Source organism: Grampus griseus (genome assembly GCF_964374135.1).
Source record: "Grampus griseus genome assembly, chromosome: 11".
NCBI lineage: Eukaryota > Metazoa > Chordata > Mammalia > Artiodactyla > Delphinidae > Grampus > Grampus griseus.
In genome coordinates this window covers 49,680,648-49,700,263 of record NC_139005.1, presented here as the reverse complement: position 1 = coordinate 49,700,263, position 19,616 = coordinate 49,680,648, and the positions used below count along the sequence as shown (strand labels likewise).

General features: G+C 38.4%; 1 protein-coding gene and 1 long non-coding RNA gene across 3 annotated transcripts in view; both read right to left on the bottom strand.

Moving 5' to 3' along the window:
• LOC309829809 overlaps positions 1-1,023 on the bottom strand; it is a 68,912-nt gene extending 67,889 nt beyond the window's left edge. The window contains exon 1 of the long non-coding RNA XR_014297431.1: positions 859-1,023. This is a non-coding gene — a long non-coding RNA (uncharacterized lncRNA). The remainder of the gene's footprint in view (positions 1-858) is intronic.
• Positions 1,024-9,066: 8,043 nt separating this feature from the next.
• The window catches only part of MON2 (MON2 homolog, regulator of endosome-to-Golgi trafficking), a 121,851-nt gene continuing 111,301 nt past the window's right edge, over positions 9,067-19,616 (bottom strand). For both annotated transcript variants that reach the window (XM_082665115.1, XM_082665116.1), the window contains one exon: positions 9,067-10,851. In XM_082665115.1, coding sequence (XP_082521241.1) covers positions 10,688-10,851 — 164 coding nt within the window. In that variant the 3' untranslated portion in view covers positions 9,067-10,687. The remainder of the gene's footprint in view (positions 10,852-19,616) is intronic.

Below are 19,616 nucleotides of genomic sequence, written 5' to 3'. Positions count from 1 at the left end.
TGCGGAGGGGTCCTAGCGGAGGCACCCGCTCCCTCCGCCGCCCCGAGGGGACGCCGTCCCCCGGGCCACTCGAAAGCATGAAATGGGCGGCAAAAGCACAGCAGACGCCTACGGGACCTGGACGGTCCCCGAGAGGCAGCAAGCAGCGCTCCCGCGCTTCGCCCGTCGCGCTCCCGCCACGTCTCCGGGCTGTGCCGCCCGCTCCCCTCCCTGCGGTGGGGGCTGGGCGGCGGCTGGGCCCCCACCGTTGCCGCGCTCCCTACACCCGCGCGAGGCCGCCTCTCCGCCCGGGAGAACGGCGGAGCGCTTCCCGCAGAGGCAACACCGACTCCGGCGCCGCAACCAGAAACCACGGCACAGCCCAGAAGTCCCCAGGCCACCGGCTCCCCAGCACCCTTCGGGGAAATCTCGTGCACCTCTGCAGGAGGCAAGAATAAAACAAACAAAAACCCCGTAAAACTGAAACCGGGCCGGGCGGCGGCATGGGTGGCAGTGGCAGCGGCAGCAGCCGGCGAGCGCGGACACACGCCCCGTCTCGCGCTCCGCTGCTCCAGTGAGTCCGGACGAACCATAGAGATCACTTAAGGAGGCTCGCGCGCTACTCCCACCACGTGACCGCCCCGCCAGGCCGCCCCCCGCGCCGCCATCTTACATCCGGGACCGAGGCGGCGTCCCTTTTCCCCGACTTGGCAAAACTTCGACGTGTCACTAGAAATCAGCCCCCAAAGGGGGGGACCCCGATTCCACGTCACCAAAGTGCTGAGGCCGTGGGCCATTCCCCCCAATCCGCTTTACGGGGCAAAGAGGAGCCCCTAACTTCTCTCAGTCTTTGCCCGCAAAGAAAATGGCGGCACTTACCGCCGTCTAAGTGGACACGTTGTCTTCTGGCCGGGGTTTAAAGTTTCTGGCACCTCCTTTCGCATCCGGCAAGGACACCGCCACATGCGCTCCACCCCGCGGCGTGGCCGCCGTGCTACATTACGCAGAAAACCGGCGGGAAAGCTGCTGCGCGGCTTACTTTAACGCGCAGGCTCCTGGGACTTGTGGGTGGTTTCTTTTCTTTTTTTTTTTTTTTAAAGGCCAAGTTTGGGAAAAGGCCGACTGCCGTAAGCCCCATCTGCTTCGGGGCCAGGCAAGTTACTTTTTGTCTCCCATTTTGAGACTTTCTGTGAAGTTAACAAATCATTGTGAAGAAAAAGCAAACAGGGGTTGCCAGTTAAGATACGGAGCGTCTAGTTAAATTCAAATTTCAGATAAACGAATAGTTTTTTAGTATATGTATGTCCCATACACACACAAAAAATTATTTGAACTTCAAATTTAACTGGCGTCCTATATTTTTATCTGCTAAATCTGGCAATACTGTTAGTCATCACGCTCCTGAAAATCCAGACCACATAACAAAAGTAAGGAATGGAGGAACTGAAGAGTGTGTTCAGATTTGGAACTGACTCTGCGTGGAGACTTTGATCCCTTCACGAAGGCCAGAGAGCTGAGGTCCAGACTCCAAACTACGCACAAGGGACATCCATGTGCTTTTTGGACAAGTACGTTTTCTAGTCCTTTAAACCAGCACAATCTAATTTTGATAACATCCTCTCAGCCAAAGAATTTCATGCAAATTAAAGATTACGTAACACTGGGTTTTCATTTCTATTCTATATAGTATTGGTGATGGGACACAATTTCTTGAAAAAATTTTCAAATTAAAAGGCATCCTGCCTGACATGTTTCAAAACAAAATTTGTAATATGCAAATTAAGAAAATAAAATATACTTGGTTTATTTGGGCTTTTTTGGCTGTGCCACTTGGCTTGTGGGATCTTAGTTCCCTGCCTGACCAGGGATAGAACCCAGGCCCTTGGCCGTGAAAATACAGAGTGTAACCACTGGACCATCAGGGAATTCATTAAAATATACTTGGGGGGCTTCCCTGGTGGCGCAGTGGTTGAGAGTCCACCTGCCGATGCTGGGGACACGGGTTTGTGCCCCGGTCCGGGAAGATCCCACGTGCCGCGGAGCGGCTGGGCCCGTGAGCCTGTGCTCTGCAGCGGGAGAGGCCACAACAGTGAGAGGCCCACGTACAGCAAAAATAAATAAATAAAAATAAAATATACTTGGGTATGCCCACAAACTGACCGATCTCAATGTCATGCTTGTACGCATTTTAAAGCAACTGCTAAAGGCAGTTTGCCTGCAATGTCCAATCTGAACTACTTCCAATTAACAATATGTATTTTTGTATATATTGAACATACTTGCAATTAAGTGCCTTACTTGACAAAGCTGACAAAATTGACTGCATCACAGTGATGTTTACCACAAAGTCTGTAGAAACTTCACTAATAGTTTATGATTCACACCACCTTGTTCCCATAAGCAATGATTGGGTTGCCATGGCCATCATCCCCCACTGCTCATTCACTGTACACTGGACCACATTATCCTCCACCATAGCAAATGTCATTTGTCATAATGGTCCAGATATTCAAATGGTCATCAAACAGTTATTTGGTCTACAGTATACAGATACATTAGAGCAATAAAATTTCCAAATAAATTTAGTCATTACACTAATTGTATCAGATTCCTTTCCACAATTAACCTGTTTTTGACAGTGCTGACACCAATGTACTCATCATCCAGACACAATGTGCTGTTATCAACTCTTTCTTTTCCTCCACCCATAATATCCAGAATCTAATCATCCTTTCCTTTCCTAATGTGAGCATGCTCACCTTATCAATCCTTCACCATGACCTCACAGCAGAAAAATTGCAACAGCTATAGCCTACCTTAGCTCTCCCTACTCTATACTCCTTCCACTTTATCCTGCTTATAACTGCAAGTTTATCTTCCTTAGTTTCATAATATACTCCTAAAAATAATCACTCCAAACTCCTGCCACCTCAAATATAAATTACTCTGCTTGGCTTTCAAGGAATTTCATGAACGGGCCTCAATCCTTTACCATCAACCTTGTTTCACACAACACATCGAAATGTACTCTCTCTGTTTCCTCATATCTCAGATATATGCCTTGCTCGCATTATTTGTCTTTACCTGAAATACCCTCAAATATCCTTTGGACCCAACTAGCTATCAGCACCTGGAAGCCCCCAATGACTTCTGTCCATACAGCAAGGATACAGTTATGAATATACACAATAGTAGGTTCTCACTATGCTGTGGTTGTCCAGTAAAAGACAAAAAAACTATCTTTTTGTGAGAAGGTATGGGTTTTCTGACCATTTCTTGAATGACGTGGGCCAAAATTTTTGTTCTATGTAACATCCACCAGGTACTGTGTGCCCTGGGACAGTTCTTCACAACACTCCTTTTTAAAATCCTAATAAACAACTCTATGAGTTAAACACTACTATGAACTCTATGTTACAGATGAGGAAGCCAAATCAGATTAATTAACCCAAGGTCACACATCTAGTAAGTAACAGTGCTGAAATTTGAATCTAGGAAGTCTAGCCCCAAACTCTGGGCTCTTAACCACTAAGCTACTGGTTATAATATAACCTCTTATAACAAACTACAAATCAGTAAGATGTTTTAAACTCTCAGACCAAATAAAAACCCAATGCAGCTCTGGAGGTCCCAGTCATTAGACAAATCTTTTTTTCACAGTACTTCATAGTTATGTTCAAGTGTTTTTGTCCCAATTCCTATTCATAGAAATAGTAACTGTCTAAAAAGCATTTTCAATTTACTTCAGTAAGGCTTGGATTTTAATGAAGTGCGGATCATTTTTGTAAAACGTGAATCTAGCATGGTGTAGAAAAAACTGCTTTTGAAATAAGAGATGCTTATTCAGGGACTTCAGCTATGTCTCTCTAAGTAAGTCGCTTGACCCGCTAAACCTTGACTTCCTCCTCTGTAAAATGAGTAAAATTAATACCTTCCTTGCAGGAACTGCTGTGAGAATTAAAAGGAATAATATAGGCAAAGCCCTGGCTGACACATACTAGGTCCTCCAGAAATGATGATTAAAATTAGAAGTTAGAAAAATTACTATAACTACACTTAACTTCTGTAAATACTATGGAGGAATCTTTCAGAATACATTTATTACGCAAGCCAGGTTTTCAATAAGGAAATTTTAAAACAAATTATTTGTCTTTGAGAGGTGGAGGGATGGTCTGTCATTGCTATAGGTAGGCAGTTTCAAAATTAGCCTCACTAAATTAAAAATAAATAGGAGGGCTTCCCTGGTGGTGCAGTGGTTGAGAATCCGCCTGCCAATGCAGGGGACACGGGTTTGAGCCCTGGTGCAGGAAGATCCCACATGCCGCAGAGCAATGAAGCCTGAGCGCCACAACTGCTGAGCCTGCGCTCTAGAGCCCACAAGCCACAACTACTGAGCCCCTGTGCCACAACTACTGAAGCCTGCAGCCTAGAGCCCATGCTCTGCAGCAAGAAAAGCCACCGCAATGAGAAGCCCACGCACCGCAACAAAGAGTAGCCCCCCGCTCTCCATAACTAGAGAAAGCCCGCACACAGCAACGAAGACCCAACACAGTCAAAAATAAATAAAATAAATTTAAAAAATAAATAAATAAATAGGAGTGCTCATAAAACTAAAGAGATAATTAAGAGAGTCTAATCCAGATGAGGATTATGTTCTTTACTTGACCTAAAATTTTAAGTTATAAATCTTTCTTTCTAAACTGCTGATATTTCATAATGTCCTTCTGACTGTATATTCTTTTCTTCATTTTATATATTAATAGTTTCAACAAAGGTCTCAAAAACACATCTCCATTATTATATTTTATGAAAGTTTTTCCAAGTTCATACAAATGTTTCAATCACTTATGAAGTCTTTAAACAGAGGCAATGACATGGGATGTCACTGAAGTGTTGAACCTCGTGGGGATGAGGATGCAAACAAAGTATATGAAAGAAAAAAATGAATAATTTATCAGATCTGAAAGTAAATTCTCAAAGTGGTTATGACTTTAAGTTATACTGAGAAAACTAGTACTGCTGCAACATAATTAAAAACCTAGAATCATGCTGAGTGGTAACTGTAAAGCAAATTAAGGATCTATGTAATCACAGCCGTATCTATGCAGTTTTTGCGAAAAATCTATCCTAGGCCACAAAGAAAATTTGGGTTTGAAGCCAAGAGACTTTCATGATTATAATACATAACTGATACATCTCAACAACATAAAAATTGCAAGGAGGAAGTGTAACAACAGCAGTATTACTTTCAAGAACTGTGTCGGGAACTAAAAAAGAATCTCACAAAATTAGATAAATATATCCAGTCTGACATAAACACCATATGGTAACTGCCTTAAGAGACAGGAGTTGTATGTTATGTGTTAAAATTATGACACAGAGGTAGTAAAAGCTGGAAAGCAAATGCAATTTGCACAGTTGGGTCTGAAGTCTAATATTTTATTTTTCTAGATAAAAAGAATAAGATTGCAATATTATAGCTTTGGAGTTTTTCTCCATCTAGTAAAAGTTCATGGAAAGGAGCAGTTGGTATTATATTGCAGCAGTTTCCCACAATGGTGACATGGTTTAGCAGATCTTCCCTGGTGGCACTGTTTATTGAATGTTTAAAATAAAATTTAATATAGCCACATTTGCAGCAACTGAAAATGATCTCAAAATTCTAGAGTACAATAATTTTCTTTTTTTCTGAGGGGCTAGAATCAATCCCCCAGTGTGATTAAGAATGTTTCAACTGACCTCTGTATCATTACAAGCATCAACCATATGGATACCAAATACACCCAAGAAAGACTTGAAGATGAGTACTATAACATTCCAGGTCTTCTATCAAAGAATACTGCTTTCAACAGAAAAATAGAAACAGCTGAAATACATGGGCAATATGCTGCTTCTAAGTCCTCCTTGAAAGTAGGCACCATGCAAATATTATAAATCAACAAATATTTAGATAACATAAATAGTTCAAAGTATCTGCCTCCAAAAACAAAGACCTCCCCCCAAAAGGACAAAAAAACCAAAAACTCATGAATGAGTCTAAAGACTCCCTTTTGAGAAAAGTGGTATGATCTCTCTATTTACATAAAAGACATGATTGTTCCAAGTTTAGCTGCTGAATTCATCATATTTATAGCAATCTCATTTTGTGAGCATCCTGGCTGCCGAATCTTGTAGATTCGGAAAGATAGTAGGAGCTATAGCCACATATTACTTTAACTTGTTCAGCTATTTTGAAATGGCAGGGGGACTCCACCTTTGCAAAAAACCAACAGTGGCCAAAGTAGAAGGTATTTCCAGAGTCTCATTTAATAGAAAGGCAATTGGCAGTGGCTCTACCACTAACAGCTCTGTTTCTTCTGAACAGATATAGGTGAAATTAGAAGAAAACCTGGAAGAAAAGAGGCAGAGAATGAAAGAGAAATGAGAGGAGAAAAAGAGAAACTAGGGGAGTGTATAAGAAAGGAAATAAGGTAAACATACAATTTAAAAAAGGAGAAAAGGGGAGAAAAATATATAGTCAAAGATCTCAATTAATAGTACAGTAATAAATTTATCAAACAACTACCCCAAGAATGTCATTACCAAATCAACTCAAAATTCAAACTATTTTGTTTTCTCTAAAGAATGAGTAACTCATTATCATCTGTTTTAAAGATAAGAAAACAGAGGCTTTGAAAAGTTAACAGGCTTGAAACTAAATAAGAGGCAGAGCCTCAGCTTCTCACAGCCTCACAATTCCTCAGGATTACTAAGAGTTGTTTATATTCACAAAAGGATCACAACATGCTCCTTATTTAAAGAGAGCCAACACTGTTAGACATTCAAAATTACTAGATTTGTAAGAAATTGGTATTTATCTAAATCCTCTGAAATAGTTTTTATATAAGATAGACATTATAACTTTCTTTCCCAATCTATAAAAACTCTTCATTCAAACTGAAAGCACTACTCTACTTACCAGAGATTAAAAGCAAATTTAATTCAAGTGATTTTGAAGCATTAAAAACTGCTTTCCCATAGTATATAAATTGGTAACACACCAGGCGGTATGAACTCCTGGTTCTTCTCACAAATGGTTAAAAAAAAAAAAAAAGCAAAATTCACTCTAATAATGTAGATAAGTACAACCCTGCAACACTAAGCATAGTAAAATGTGGTACTTTACACAAGATGAGCATATCTGCCCCAAAGGCCAAACCTGATAAGTAGAAATCTAAAGAACATACTAGGCTGCTGGCAATGCTTTCATGAGACCATTTTTGTCTACATTTGTGGTAGTTTTCCATTAAAAAAAAAAAAGTAATCAACAACATTCTCGGCCTGGACATAGATTAATTCTTCAGAGGCTTCTACATCTCCATGATTAATTTCTATAGCAATCACAGGTACTGTGAATCACAAGAACTGTGCCTTGGCTAGCCAGATGTCACATCACCTACAGCAGACTCTTGAGGATTTGGTTGCTCGTCTGAATTATTCTACATTTGAGAAGAATATATTAGTCATTATATAATAACTACACTGTCATTCATTAACACAGTGTAACAATGATAACCTCATTAATACTCTTGAGTTGACTCTTTGGCCCAATGGTTACCTAGGACTAGAGGTACCAAACTGTGATGATGAACAAAATACTCTAAGGTTACAATGAGAAAGGACAACCTAGTTATTGGCCTGCTACAGAATTAAATTAAGTGAATGTTATTCATCACAGTAAAATATATGTGCTGAATTGTTCATCTCTTCCTTCTGGTACTAAATATAATTTAAGGAATATAGCAAGAGATGAATAATAATCACACAGGGGAAAAATAGGTAAGAAACAACATAGCTGTTAATAAAATTTTAAATGAAAGCAAGTGAAAAGTGGGTCTAAGCCAGACTTTTATGCACCTAACAGGCTTCTCAGAAATGAATGTTACTCACAAAAGTATACAGTAAAACTAACAAAACTTAACACTAGTTTTTATAAAGAAATACGAAATAAGAAACTACAAAATGACCTTTTCCTTTTTGGCATTATAGGAAACTAAAAAGTAAGTTATTCAAGTTGAAAATTAGTTTGTCTCCTTTTTAGTGGAAAAAATAGCTAGAAAAGGACTTTAATCCAATTGTTGGCATATGCCAGCTGTCCTGCAATCCATATAAGACAGGTACTGTCAGGGACAAAAGGTGATTACGTGAGGCTTAAAACTCATTGTATTTATAATATGTATCCCACAGGACATTATTACTACTGTTTCAAGGACCAGTCATACTCTCAAATGTGCTATAAAATGATCTTAGCTTTGGGAGCTTCCTTTTTGAATCTTCTAGCATCTATCAATAGTAATCTCACACAGCCCAGTTCTTCTAGTAACTAAAGAAGGCAATTTATACCAACAAGACAAGGGCAATGTGTTAACCTCCCCAGGGATCAGGATATTTTAGAAAATGCAGCCTTGACTCAAGGGAATGAATTGCTAGTAGTGATTCTTGGGGGCGGCAGGAGATATTCTGGGAGGAAAACCCTGTCAAATTATACCACGAAGTGGGCAGCCCACTTTGCTTGTCACTAAGACTGGGATGATTACCATACTATATGGTATTTACAAATTCACTATATTTATGCCTTTTTTTTTCTGTAAGGCATGGTCCTAGTATTGAAAACGAATACAATGTTAGCTAAAACTACTCAGTTTATATAAATATATGCTGCATACCCTTGACTCACATCTAACTTTCACTGGAGAATAATTATTCTGATTGCAATTGATCTGTTATTTCTCAAGAACAGACATATTTTTACTTCATGTAAATTCATGGCAATATTTTTAACGTGTTACTGAATTGGAACACTACCCTTCTTATTCAATTTCAACACTTTATCAGTGATATGCAGATTTTTCTAATTCCCAGTTTAACATATCCAAATACAGAAAATAAACTAAATACACAGATTGAATTTTTTTTTCCACAACTTTCTTTAAGGAAATGCTGAAGATAGAAACTAGGAAATGCCATATTTTACCTTAATTTTAGGTGAAATTATAAAATAGAAATTCATTAATTAGTGTTAAGAAAAATAACATCCCCTCGGAAAAAAAGGACCTTATCACATGTTTACAGATACTAGTGCAAATTAAATAAATACACAACTACAACAGCCTCAACATTGTATCTAATTCATTACTCAATTTTAATATCCTCTTGTAGTTTTATACTTATTCTAGAGAGGCTGAAATTTATAAATTCTATTAAAATTAAAGGCCTTCCAGAACACTAAAATAATACTAAGACCATCGTAATTTCTTACGAATAATCATTTTTAAACATCTTTGAGTCTTCACATAAATAATTATGAAAATTTAACTAAGAAAAATATAATATCATAATCCATTAAAGAAAAAATACAGTGAGCTAGGCCAGTCAGTTTTTTAAGAAATAATTAAGTTAGTGTATTCAAGAGCACTCTTCTTCTTCACTAAGATAGGAAAGTGAAACAAAATTAGCATTTTACTCCATGGCAGAAAGTTTACTGTACTTCTAAATGCTTCACATCTCTAAAAATACACTTCTCATTGTTTTAGAATACACACATATTTTATATTTGTGGGTTAGCACAGTTATTTGCTTCTTGAGAATATGTTACAAAATGAAGCACTCAAATGAACAAAACCTCACTGCAAAATTTTAGGAAATCTAAGATTATCTTGCCTGGGTCATATTTCAAAGACAGTGATCAATGTTGTTAGTCAGTGGGGGAAAAAAAAAAGATCAGGAGAAATATAAAATAGTCTTTAAAATCCAGACAGCAAATATAAAAAGAGACAGACTTAAGTGAAATCTGGGAAAGATATTTAAAGAAATGAGGTATGATGGAGCCATAGTGCTACAATTTATCTCAATATATTAAGTTTTAATAATAACCTATACTTCAAAGTTGCAATATCAGCAAATCATTAACTATCTGCTGCTGTGTTCTCATGACCTTTCTGGTCAGATGTTTACTAGTCACTAGTAAATACATTTAAAATAAGCATTAAGCTAACTGCGTGATCATACGATAAGCATATCTGCCACTTAAGAAGGCAAATTATAAGTAAAAATGTAAGCAAACAATTTTGTATTAGTAATAAATACAGTTTCAAGCATTTAACATTATCAATATTTTAAAAATTTAAATAATAAATGCAACTATTTTATACAGAACTGTACCATTTATTATACACACAAGTATATCAGTTCCCTTTGTTTACAAAGGCTGGTTATAGACAATATGGAATGTTACAGTACCATCTTGCATAAAATTTTAGTACAATTTTGTACTAGAAAAGGGGTGCAAAAACACCAGCCTAATAAATCTGACAAAATGAAATATCTTTTCTTTCTTTTTAAAAAGTACATCATTAACACATACACCACAAACTGTACATAAGCTTACTTTTAAATCACCAACTGAAGATATGGTAGCAGGTATGCTGTAGTATTAACTATCTCTCCCATCAGTTTAATTTATTAAAGGCTTGCACTGCTACTCATTCAGGAACCTTTGTTGACATGTAAGCTTGTAATATGAATTACTTAACTCAGGTAAGTACAATTTAAAGGAGGCTAACAACAGCTGCCAAGAATTATTTGTAGTAAGAAACGTCCTTCTCACAGAAAATTCACTGAGGAGCAAACATTTTTGTATATCATTCTTCTTAAGATTTATTGTAGCTGGTCAAGATTCTCCATTTTGAACTTTGGATGCTGGTGGTTGCATGAAATCCTTAAAAGGAACTAGTGCCTCTTTAAGTGCAGAGCAGACTTCTGAAGATGAGCAGGTGATGCATTCTACTAAAGTTGGGTATAAGGCAATTACTTGTGCCCAGGTATTTCCATCAACTGTAATGCAAAAAGTATAAAACCTCAAAAAAGAGTGGATTGAAATGGCAGATTATCCAGTTAACATAAACACAATCCTTTAAACACAATGCAAAAAAAAAAATCCAAAATATGGAAATTCCTCAAGCTTGTACCTTTTCTTTCTTTAAACTTTGGAAGACTTCCTGCAATATTTAATAAGGTATGAGGGAAAAATATATGATCAGTGTGAAGAATCATCAATACCACCAAATTTGACAAAGTACATTTAAAATGATACTTCAATATGTGAAGGTCTTGGAAGCTAAAAAAACAACTCAGAATAATTCAAACCTTTGTCATTTTCAGTATAACAGCCAGAGAAGAAAGTGTACTTTTCAAGAACAATTAGAAAACAATTCAACTTTTTATGCAGTTATATGCTAAAAATATACATATATCTTAAATAATTTTCCTAATAATGTTCTCAATATTGATTTTAACTTCAAATGACCACACATAGATCCATTCTTCTCTTACACTGTTTGCTAATCTTTAATGTATCTGACTAGGTTTAAGCTGTAGTGGGGAGGGACATTTCTGCCTTCCTCATCACTATTATGAACAGCTAGTACAGTTATATGTTATTTGGTGAATGAACAAAAGTGTTGTATTGGGCTTCCCTGGTGGCGCAGTGGTTGAGAGTCCGCCTGCCGATGCAGGGGACACGGGTTCGTGCCCCGGTCCAGGAAGATCCCACATGCCATGGAGCGGCTGGGCCCGTGAGCCGTGGCCGCTGAGCCTGCGCGTCCGGAGCCTGTGCTCCGCAGCGGGAGAGGCCACAACAGTGACAGGCCCGCGTACAGCAAAAAAAAAAAAAAAAAAAAAAAGTGTTGTATCACAATTACTTTGTGATTTCCTTATACTCTGAGATCACATATTACATTTCTATTTTCCTATAAGTACTGTGTGTATTGTTGAGAGTGCAATACACGATAAAACCTGATGACAGAGTTTTCTTAGAAAGTATATGTATATGGCACTTGGCAGAACGCATCTCAAATTGCTGAGGCAGTGTAGTATAAAAGAAAGAACACTATACTACGCATAACGAGCTTTGGTTCCGTTTTTCACTCCAATTTACTGAGTGTCAACTAAGTGTCTAAAAACCTTTCTGAAATAAGTTAGTGCTGGGTGTCCCTGAACAAGTCAAATAATTTCTCATATCTTGACTTTCACTATAGAATAAAGAAATGAGGTTCTCAAACTAGTGTCCTTCAAGTTACTTCTTTAAAAAAACTGATGGTCAAATAAGTTTGGCAAATGTTGTACATATAATCTTCCTTTTGGGGGATTCATAATTCACACAGGTTCATAGTTAAAGAACAGGTTTAACTCTTATCCAATCCAAGGTTTCCAAAATTAATTTGATCATGGAATTTTTCCCCATTCAATATCTACTGACATCCCTCATCATTAATATTCATTCCTTAGTACATATCTTGGGAAATGCTAACCTGCTCATTTAATCTCTTTTCCACCTCAACAAGGGCTTCCTCAGAGTGGAGGTGAGAAGAAGAAAAGGGGTGTGGAGCTGATGGGTATTGGTGAGGGAGGGAATGTCAGGCCAGAGCTGCTCTGCTTTTAGCTGTTTTGTATGTTGGAAATCCACATCAGATTTCATTTGTAAAAAGAATTTTGCTGCTTAATAGCAACAACAAAAAAGAAACATTAAAAAAACAATGGCCTAAGTAGTTTTAAACAGTCTGCTCCAGCTGTTGTCTATAAAGCTTTCCACTAATCATTTAACAAAAGATTACATAGACAGAATTCTGGGAAATGGCAAAGTAGTAAGTACCAGGAATCTGTCTGCCCACCTAGACAACAACTGAACTGGCAGAATTTGATGCAACTATCTTGGAACTCTGGAGTCTACTGAAGGCTTGCAACTTCCAGAGGAAGACCAGGATAGTATATTGCAGTTAAGTTTCGTCAATCTAAGCCCTTAGCACAGTAGCAGCTACCCATCCTCTATTCCTAGCCATGTGGTAAGCAGTTGTGCAGGTGTTCCTGGAGCAGCTTGCACGCAGCTTGTGGGAGGCCAGGGTGGGAAAACAGGACTCTATACTCCAAATATCAGGGGTCTGTGCTCTAATTGCTGATCACAGAGGTGCAAAGAGGCTTGAAGAACAAAAGAAAAAACAAATAATTCAAAAATGGGCAAAGGACTTGAATAGACATTTCTCCAAAGAAGATATACAAATGGTCGATAAAGCACATGAAAAGATGCTCAACACCATTAACCATTAGGAAAGTGCAAATCAAACAACGAGATACCACCTCATGCTTAATAGAATAGCTACTATAAAACAACAAACAGAAAACAAGCGTAGGTGAGGCTGTAAAGAAAACAGAACCCTTGTTCACTGTTGGGGGGAATGTAAAATGGTACAGCCACTGTGGGAAACAGTATGGTGATTCCTCAAAAAATAAAAAATAGAATTTACCATATGACCCAGCAATTCCACTTCTGGTATATACCCAAAAGAATTAAAAGCAGGATCTCAAAGAGATATCTGTACACACATGTGCATAGCAGCATTATTCACAACAGCTAACACCATGGAAGTAACCCAAGTGTCCACCAACGGATGAATGGATATACAGATATACACACACACAATGGAATATTATTTGGCCTCAAAAAAGAAGGAAAACTGCAACATACTAAAATATGGATGAACCTTAACAACATTAGCTAAGTGAAATAAGCCAGTCACAAAAAGGCAAATACTGTATGTTTCAACTTATATGAGGTACTTAGAGTAGTCAAGATCATAGAGAGAAAAAGTAGAATGGTGGGCTTCCCTGGTGGCGCAGTGGTTGAGAGTCTGCCTGCCGATGCAGGGGACACGGGTTCGTGCCCCGGTCAGGGAAGATCCCACATGCCACGGAGCGGCTGGGCCCGTGAGCCATGGCCGCTGAGCCTGCGCGTCTGGAGCCTGTGCTCCACAATGGGAGAGGCCACAACAGTGAGAGGCCCGAATACCGCAAAAAAAAAAAAAAAAAAGTAGAATGGTGATTACCAGGGGCTAGGAGAAGTGGGGAATGGAGAGTTATTGTTTAACAAGTACAGAGTTTCAGTTGTAAAATGAAAAGAGTTATGGACATGGCTGGTGGTGACGGTTGCCAACATTGTGAATGTATTTAATGTCACTGAAAAAATGGTTACCATAGTAAGTTTTGTTACATGTATTTTACTGCAATAAAAGAATCTGGGGAAAAAAAAAAGACTGCATAGATTGAAAGCTATCTAGATTGGCCCAGATAGTCAACTGACCAAACTTATTCTTGGTTTATTATAGGAAAATACAAAAATAAATTATTTAAGATAACACCTTAAATTCAGGGGAAGCTACTCAAATTTCTTAAATTAAAATGTTTTAAAAAACTAACCATAGATCTTCATGGGCACTTTGGATTTAACTATGAAAAACAATGAAAAAGCTGTATGTATTGGTATGGAAGAATCTCCATGATATTTAATGAAGTGGAAAATATGAAGAGTGTTCCGAACAGTAGGTAAAACCTGGGGCTATTATGCATATTAATTCGTGTTGAAAACTGGGGGTGTACTGGAGCACAGCTGACTTTTGAACAACACAGGTCTGAACTGTGTGGATCCGCTTATACACAGTAAATACTATAGTGCTACACAATCCCCAGCTGGCTGAATCCAAGGATGTAGAACACCGGATACAGAAGAACCATCTAACTGCTTGGAAGGTCAGCACCCCTAACTCCTGCATTGTTCAAGGGCCGACTACATATGTATTTTGTATTTACATAATAAACTTATCGAAGGATCCACAAACTAATAAAAATGGTTGACTACGGTAATGTAAGAGCTGGGCAGATACAGAACAGGGGAAAGACATGTTCCCTGTACATCTTTCAATATTTTTGAATTTCTGAACCATGTATATGTTTACTACCTATTCAAATTTTTAATTAAAGATCAAGTAATGTGATAAATAAGTCCAACAAATGCCTCCTCTCCCACTAGAAAACCCTAAAACAAATAACAAATGTTCTAAACAAATGTTGGGTGAACACTGGTTCCAAACCTTGTAGCCATCCCCTAGAATTAATTTTGGACTGACTACGAGCATGTCCAACATATTTCTGCTGGGAAGGCTTGGACTTCTCTAAGTTGTCTTCTTCTTTTCTGTTTCTTAATGAAGCTTATCATACCATTTTAATATGTTACTATATCATCATCATCATTATGGTTACATTTAATTTAAATCTTCACTTAATATGCCCAAAGGTATAATTCAAACTCAAACAATTTTTAACATTAATTTAGTTAGATCATCTATCATTACTAGGCTGCCCTACCCATGGCCCATTGACTTTGTAAAAAGCAGGTTACTAAGTTTTCCTTCCCTTTTCTTCCTTTATACAAATTCTGGTTACATTCTTGACAGCTATCTAAAGATCATAAAAAAAATAAATAAAAAAGAATGCAAGTACTATGCACTGAAATACATATGCTGTATTTAATACATCTATAGCAATAACATGAAAAATAGAGAAGTTCCTGTTTATTTCTTAAGTATAACATATCTCTAAGAATCAAATTCTATCCTGTGATCTAATAAAGATTTTACTGGTCTCCAGGAAATCAATGCATGGTCTCCCTCTCTGAAAATTCAACCAGAACATTTTATTAAGATAACTCAAATTTGAACTTGATGGGATAAATTAAGGACACTGTTCCAGAATTTTTCTTAGAAATTCTACCCCTTCTTTTGGGTTGAATATACACAAGTCTACTGCCTCTTAATATCCAGTATAATACTCACGCTTTCTAGGCCAAAGTAACAGTCAGTGAATTTTGAAAACAGAAAAATATGTATTTAATTGTGTAACAACTGACAGGAACAAATATGCTGGGACTCACTTATTAGGCATTTATTAGGAACCTAATTTTTCTTGGTTATTAAAAGTAATGCTGGGCTTCCCTGGTGGCACAGTGGTTGAGAGTCTGCCTGCCAATGCAGGGGACGCGGGTTCGTGTCCCGGTCCGGGAAGATCCCACATGCCGCGGAGCAGCTGGGCCCGTGGGCCATGGCCGCTGAGCCTGCGCGTCCGGAGCCTGTGCTCCGCAAATGCTGCTTAAAGCGCCAATCTGCTAAGGTGCTTGTGCCTGAATGTAAGTAAACACACTTCCTTCTATAACAAAGTCTTATATAAAAAGTCAGCTGAACCAGTGTTCTCAGTGACACAATTGACTTATACTCTGATGCCAGCTCTTTATCTTGTCCTGGACCAGTAGCTGGTCCAAAAAAAAAAAAAACACACACACACACACTTTGAGCAGCAGTCTTGTAAAGGATTCAAAATAGGATAAAACACGGTTCAAATAGCCTGTCAAGAAGTTTACACTTTAAGAGGCATGAGTCATGTACATGTATAACTATAATACAAACAGAGTGCTTTAAGACAAAGGCACACATAAAAGAGCTACAAGTTCACCAAAAAAAGAAATTGCTCACCTTTAAGGAATAAAAACAAGGCTTAAAAGTGGTGTGATATCTGAACAGGGTGGATATGGGCAGGAGAATGGAATGAGCAAAGGACTAGGAATACTCGGATAGACTAAGAATTTTAGTTTGGTGAGAGAGTAGGATATATGAAGTCTAGTGGGAAATAAAGCATGAACAGAATGGAGTCAGACAGTAGTACTCTTTGTATTTGGTAGGTTATGGTTAATGAAAAAGATTATTTTGTTTTGTTTTACAAGGATGGAAAAATGAATGACCAAAGCTACACTTTTGGAAAAATCATTTCTGGCATTAATGTAAGAATGGATTGGATAGAAATGAGTGACAGAAAGAGGAAACAAATGAGAAAAGGCTATAAAAATAATTCAAAGTTTCTTATATCTATATGATAAATCACTACAAATGCAGAAGCCTCCTACAACCCCAAAAAGTCAGTCATGTTCTACATTAAAAATATATAAAATATCGGGGCTTCCCTGGTGGTGCAATGGTTGAGAATCTGCCTGCTAATGCAGGGGACATGGGTTCGAGCCCTGGTCTGGGAGGATCCCACATGCCGCGGAGCAACTAGGCCCGTGAGCCACAACTACTGAGCCTGCGTGTCTGGAGCCTGTGCTCCACAACAAGAGAGGCTGTGATAGTGAGAGGCCCGTGCACCGCAATGAAGAGTGGCCCCCGCTTGCCACAACTAGAGAAAGCCCTCACACAGAAACGAAGACCCAACACAGCAAAACTAAATAAATTAATTAATAAACTCCTACCCCCAACATCTAAAAAAAAAAAATATATATATATATATATAAAATATAAATTATCTATATTCAGACCAATTTAGTTAAAAAAAATCCAGCCAGACTGTGAGGTCAGGATCATAGCAGTGTGAAAAGCTCCCTTTGTCTCTTCCCTTCAATCTATAACGAGTAAAACATCCATAACTCAATAAAAGTATCTCTGCCCAATACACCAGGATTCCAGAGAATTCCACACATCTGTACAACTATACATAAGAGTGGATGGACTAGGAATTCCCTGGTGGTGCAGTGGTTAGGACTCCGCACTCTCAATGCCAAGGGCCTGGGTTCAATCCCTAGTCAGGGAACTAAGATCCCACAAGCAGTGTGGCCAAAAAAAAGAGTGGATGGGCTGAAACACACAGAGGAGGCAGGACCAGGGAAACAGTGGAGGTGGTGCCTGCAGTCCTAGATCCCCAGCCACAGCAGCTAAGCCTGCAGCCTCAGAAAACCTGGCAGCAGCAGGGCAGGTGATGCACATGACTCCAGCTTCTCAGCCACAGCAGTGGCTAAGGCTACAGGGAACTAGGCAACAACAGGGCCTGCAACGTTATCCCTCCAGTCATGCAGGCACATATGACTCTGGCCCTTTGGCCCATAGCAGCAGCGTCCATGAAACTGATAACCCTGGATATGGCAAAAGCACCCAAGACCTCAGCTCCTCACCCCAACCACCCTCTGTCCCCACTGCACTGGACCCAGAAGCATGGATCCAGGAGATCCCAGACATGGTGGACACACCTGCTATCTCAGTGCCATAGGCAGCGACACCAGTAACAACAGCGACACTGGCAGCAGCAAGGTACCAGCAACCCTGAAAGCATAAGCAATGACAACAAGGGCACCAGACGACACCTCTAGCAGAGGCAGTGGAGGATGGAAAGTGCCATTTCTCAAATATAACCATAGGCAACTCAGGTAAGAGAAACCAAAAACTTGTACTATAGTGCCACCTACTGAAAAACAAAAGAAAGGCCTCTAATTACTAACCTGTTAAATTGTTAGAGTCAAGTAAAAAAGAAGCCTTACTAAAGAAAAGAGGTGTGAGTTACTTCAAATATATGAGAGGAACAACTCTTCAAGTACTATGAAAAACCAGAGTAATACGGTATCACAAAAGAAAACAAAAGTTCTCCAGAAACCAAACTTAAAATTAAACAATACTGCAATCTAACTGACAGAATTCAAAATAGCTGTCCTAAAGAAATTCAACCAGCTACAAGAAAACTCAGAAAGGTAGTTCGATGAGCTTAGGAATAATATTAATGAGCAGAGGAATACATTACCAAAGAAACTGAAACTGAAAAGGAACCAAACAAATTCTGGAGCCAAAGAACTCAATAAATGAGATAAAGAATGCATAAGAACATATGGGAAATAGAGCAGACCATATGGAAGAGAGAATTAGCTAGCTCAAAGATAGAAATCAAGAAATCAATACAAGTAGAAGAGGAAAGAGAGCTAAGATTTTTTTAAAATGAAGGAATTCTATAAGAACTATCCAACTCTATTAGGAAAAGCAACATCAGAATAATGAGTATCCCAGGAGAAGGGGACAGAGAATTTATTTAAAGAAACAATAGCTGAAACCTTCCTAAACCTGGGGAAGGAACTGGATATACAAGTCCATGCATCTAAGAGAACAGCTAATTACCTCAATGCAAAAAGACCTTCTCCAAGACATATTAAAACTGTGAAAAATCAATGACAAAGAAAGAATTTTAAAAGCATCCAGGGAAAAAAGAATGGTAACCTATCATTAGGTAACTCATTAGGCTATCAGCAGATTTCTCATAAGAAAATCTATAGGCCAGGAGAGAATGGAATGACATACTCAAAATGTTGAAAGATTAAAAACTATCAGCCAAGCATACTCTATCCAGCAAAGTTATCCTTCAGATATGAAGGAGAAATAAAGCCTTTCCCAGACAAACAAGCTGAGGGAGTTCATCAACAAAGACCTGCAGACCTGCCTTAGAAGAAATGTTGAAAGGAGCTCTTCTACTTGAAAGAGGTAAAAGTACACAAAACATTGAATAAGGTGATAATACAGACAAAATCTTTTAAATACTTAATTATAGCATGAAGGTTAAAGGGGAAAAAGCAGTAAAAAATAACTATAACTATTTTAATTTAGTAACAAAATCACAACATAAAAAAGGATAATTTGAGACAACAAAAAACACAAAAGGGGAATAGGAAAAGGACAGAACCTGTATAGGCAAATAACATGCTATCAGCAGAAAAAGAAATATTTCATCTATGAGACATATCATAAACATCAAGGTAAACACAAAATATAAATCTAGAGCAGAGATTCAAAACATAAAAAAGGAGAAAACTGATAAAAACATCATAAAAAACCCAACAAATGAAACTGGCAGAAACACAAGGAAAGAGAAACAATGGAGATATAGACCAACCAGAAAACAAAAGATAAAGTGGC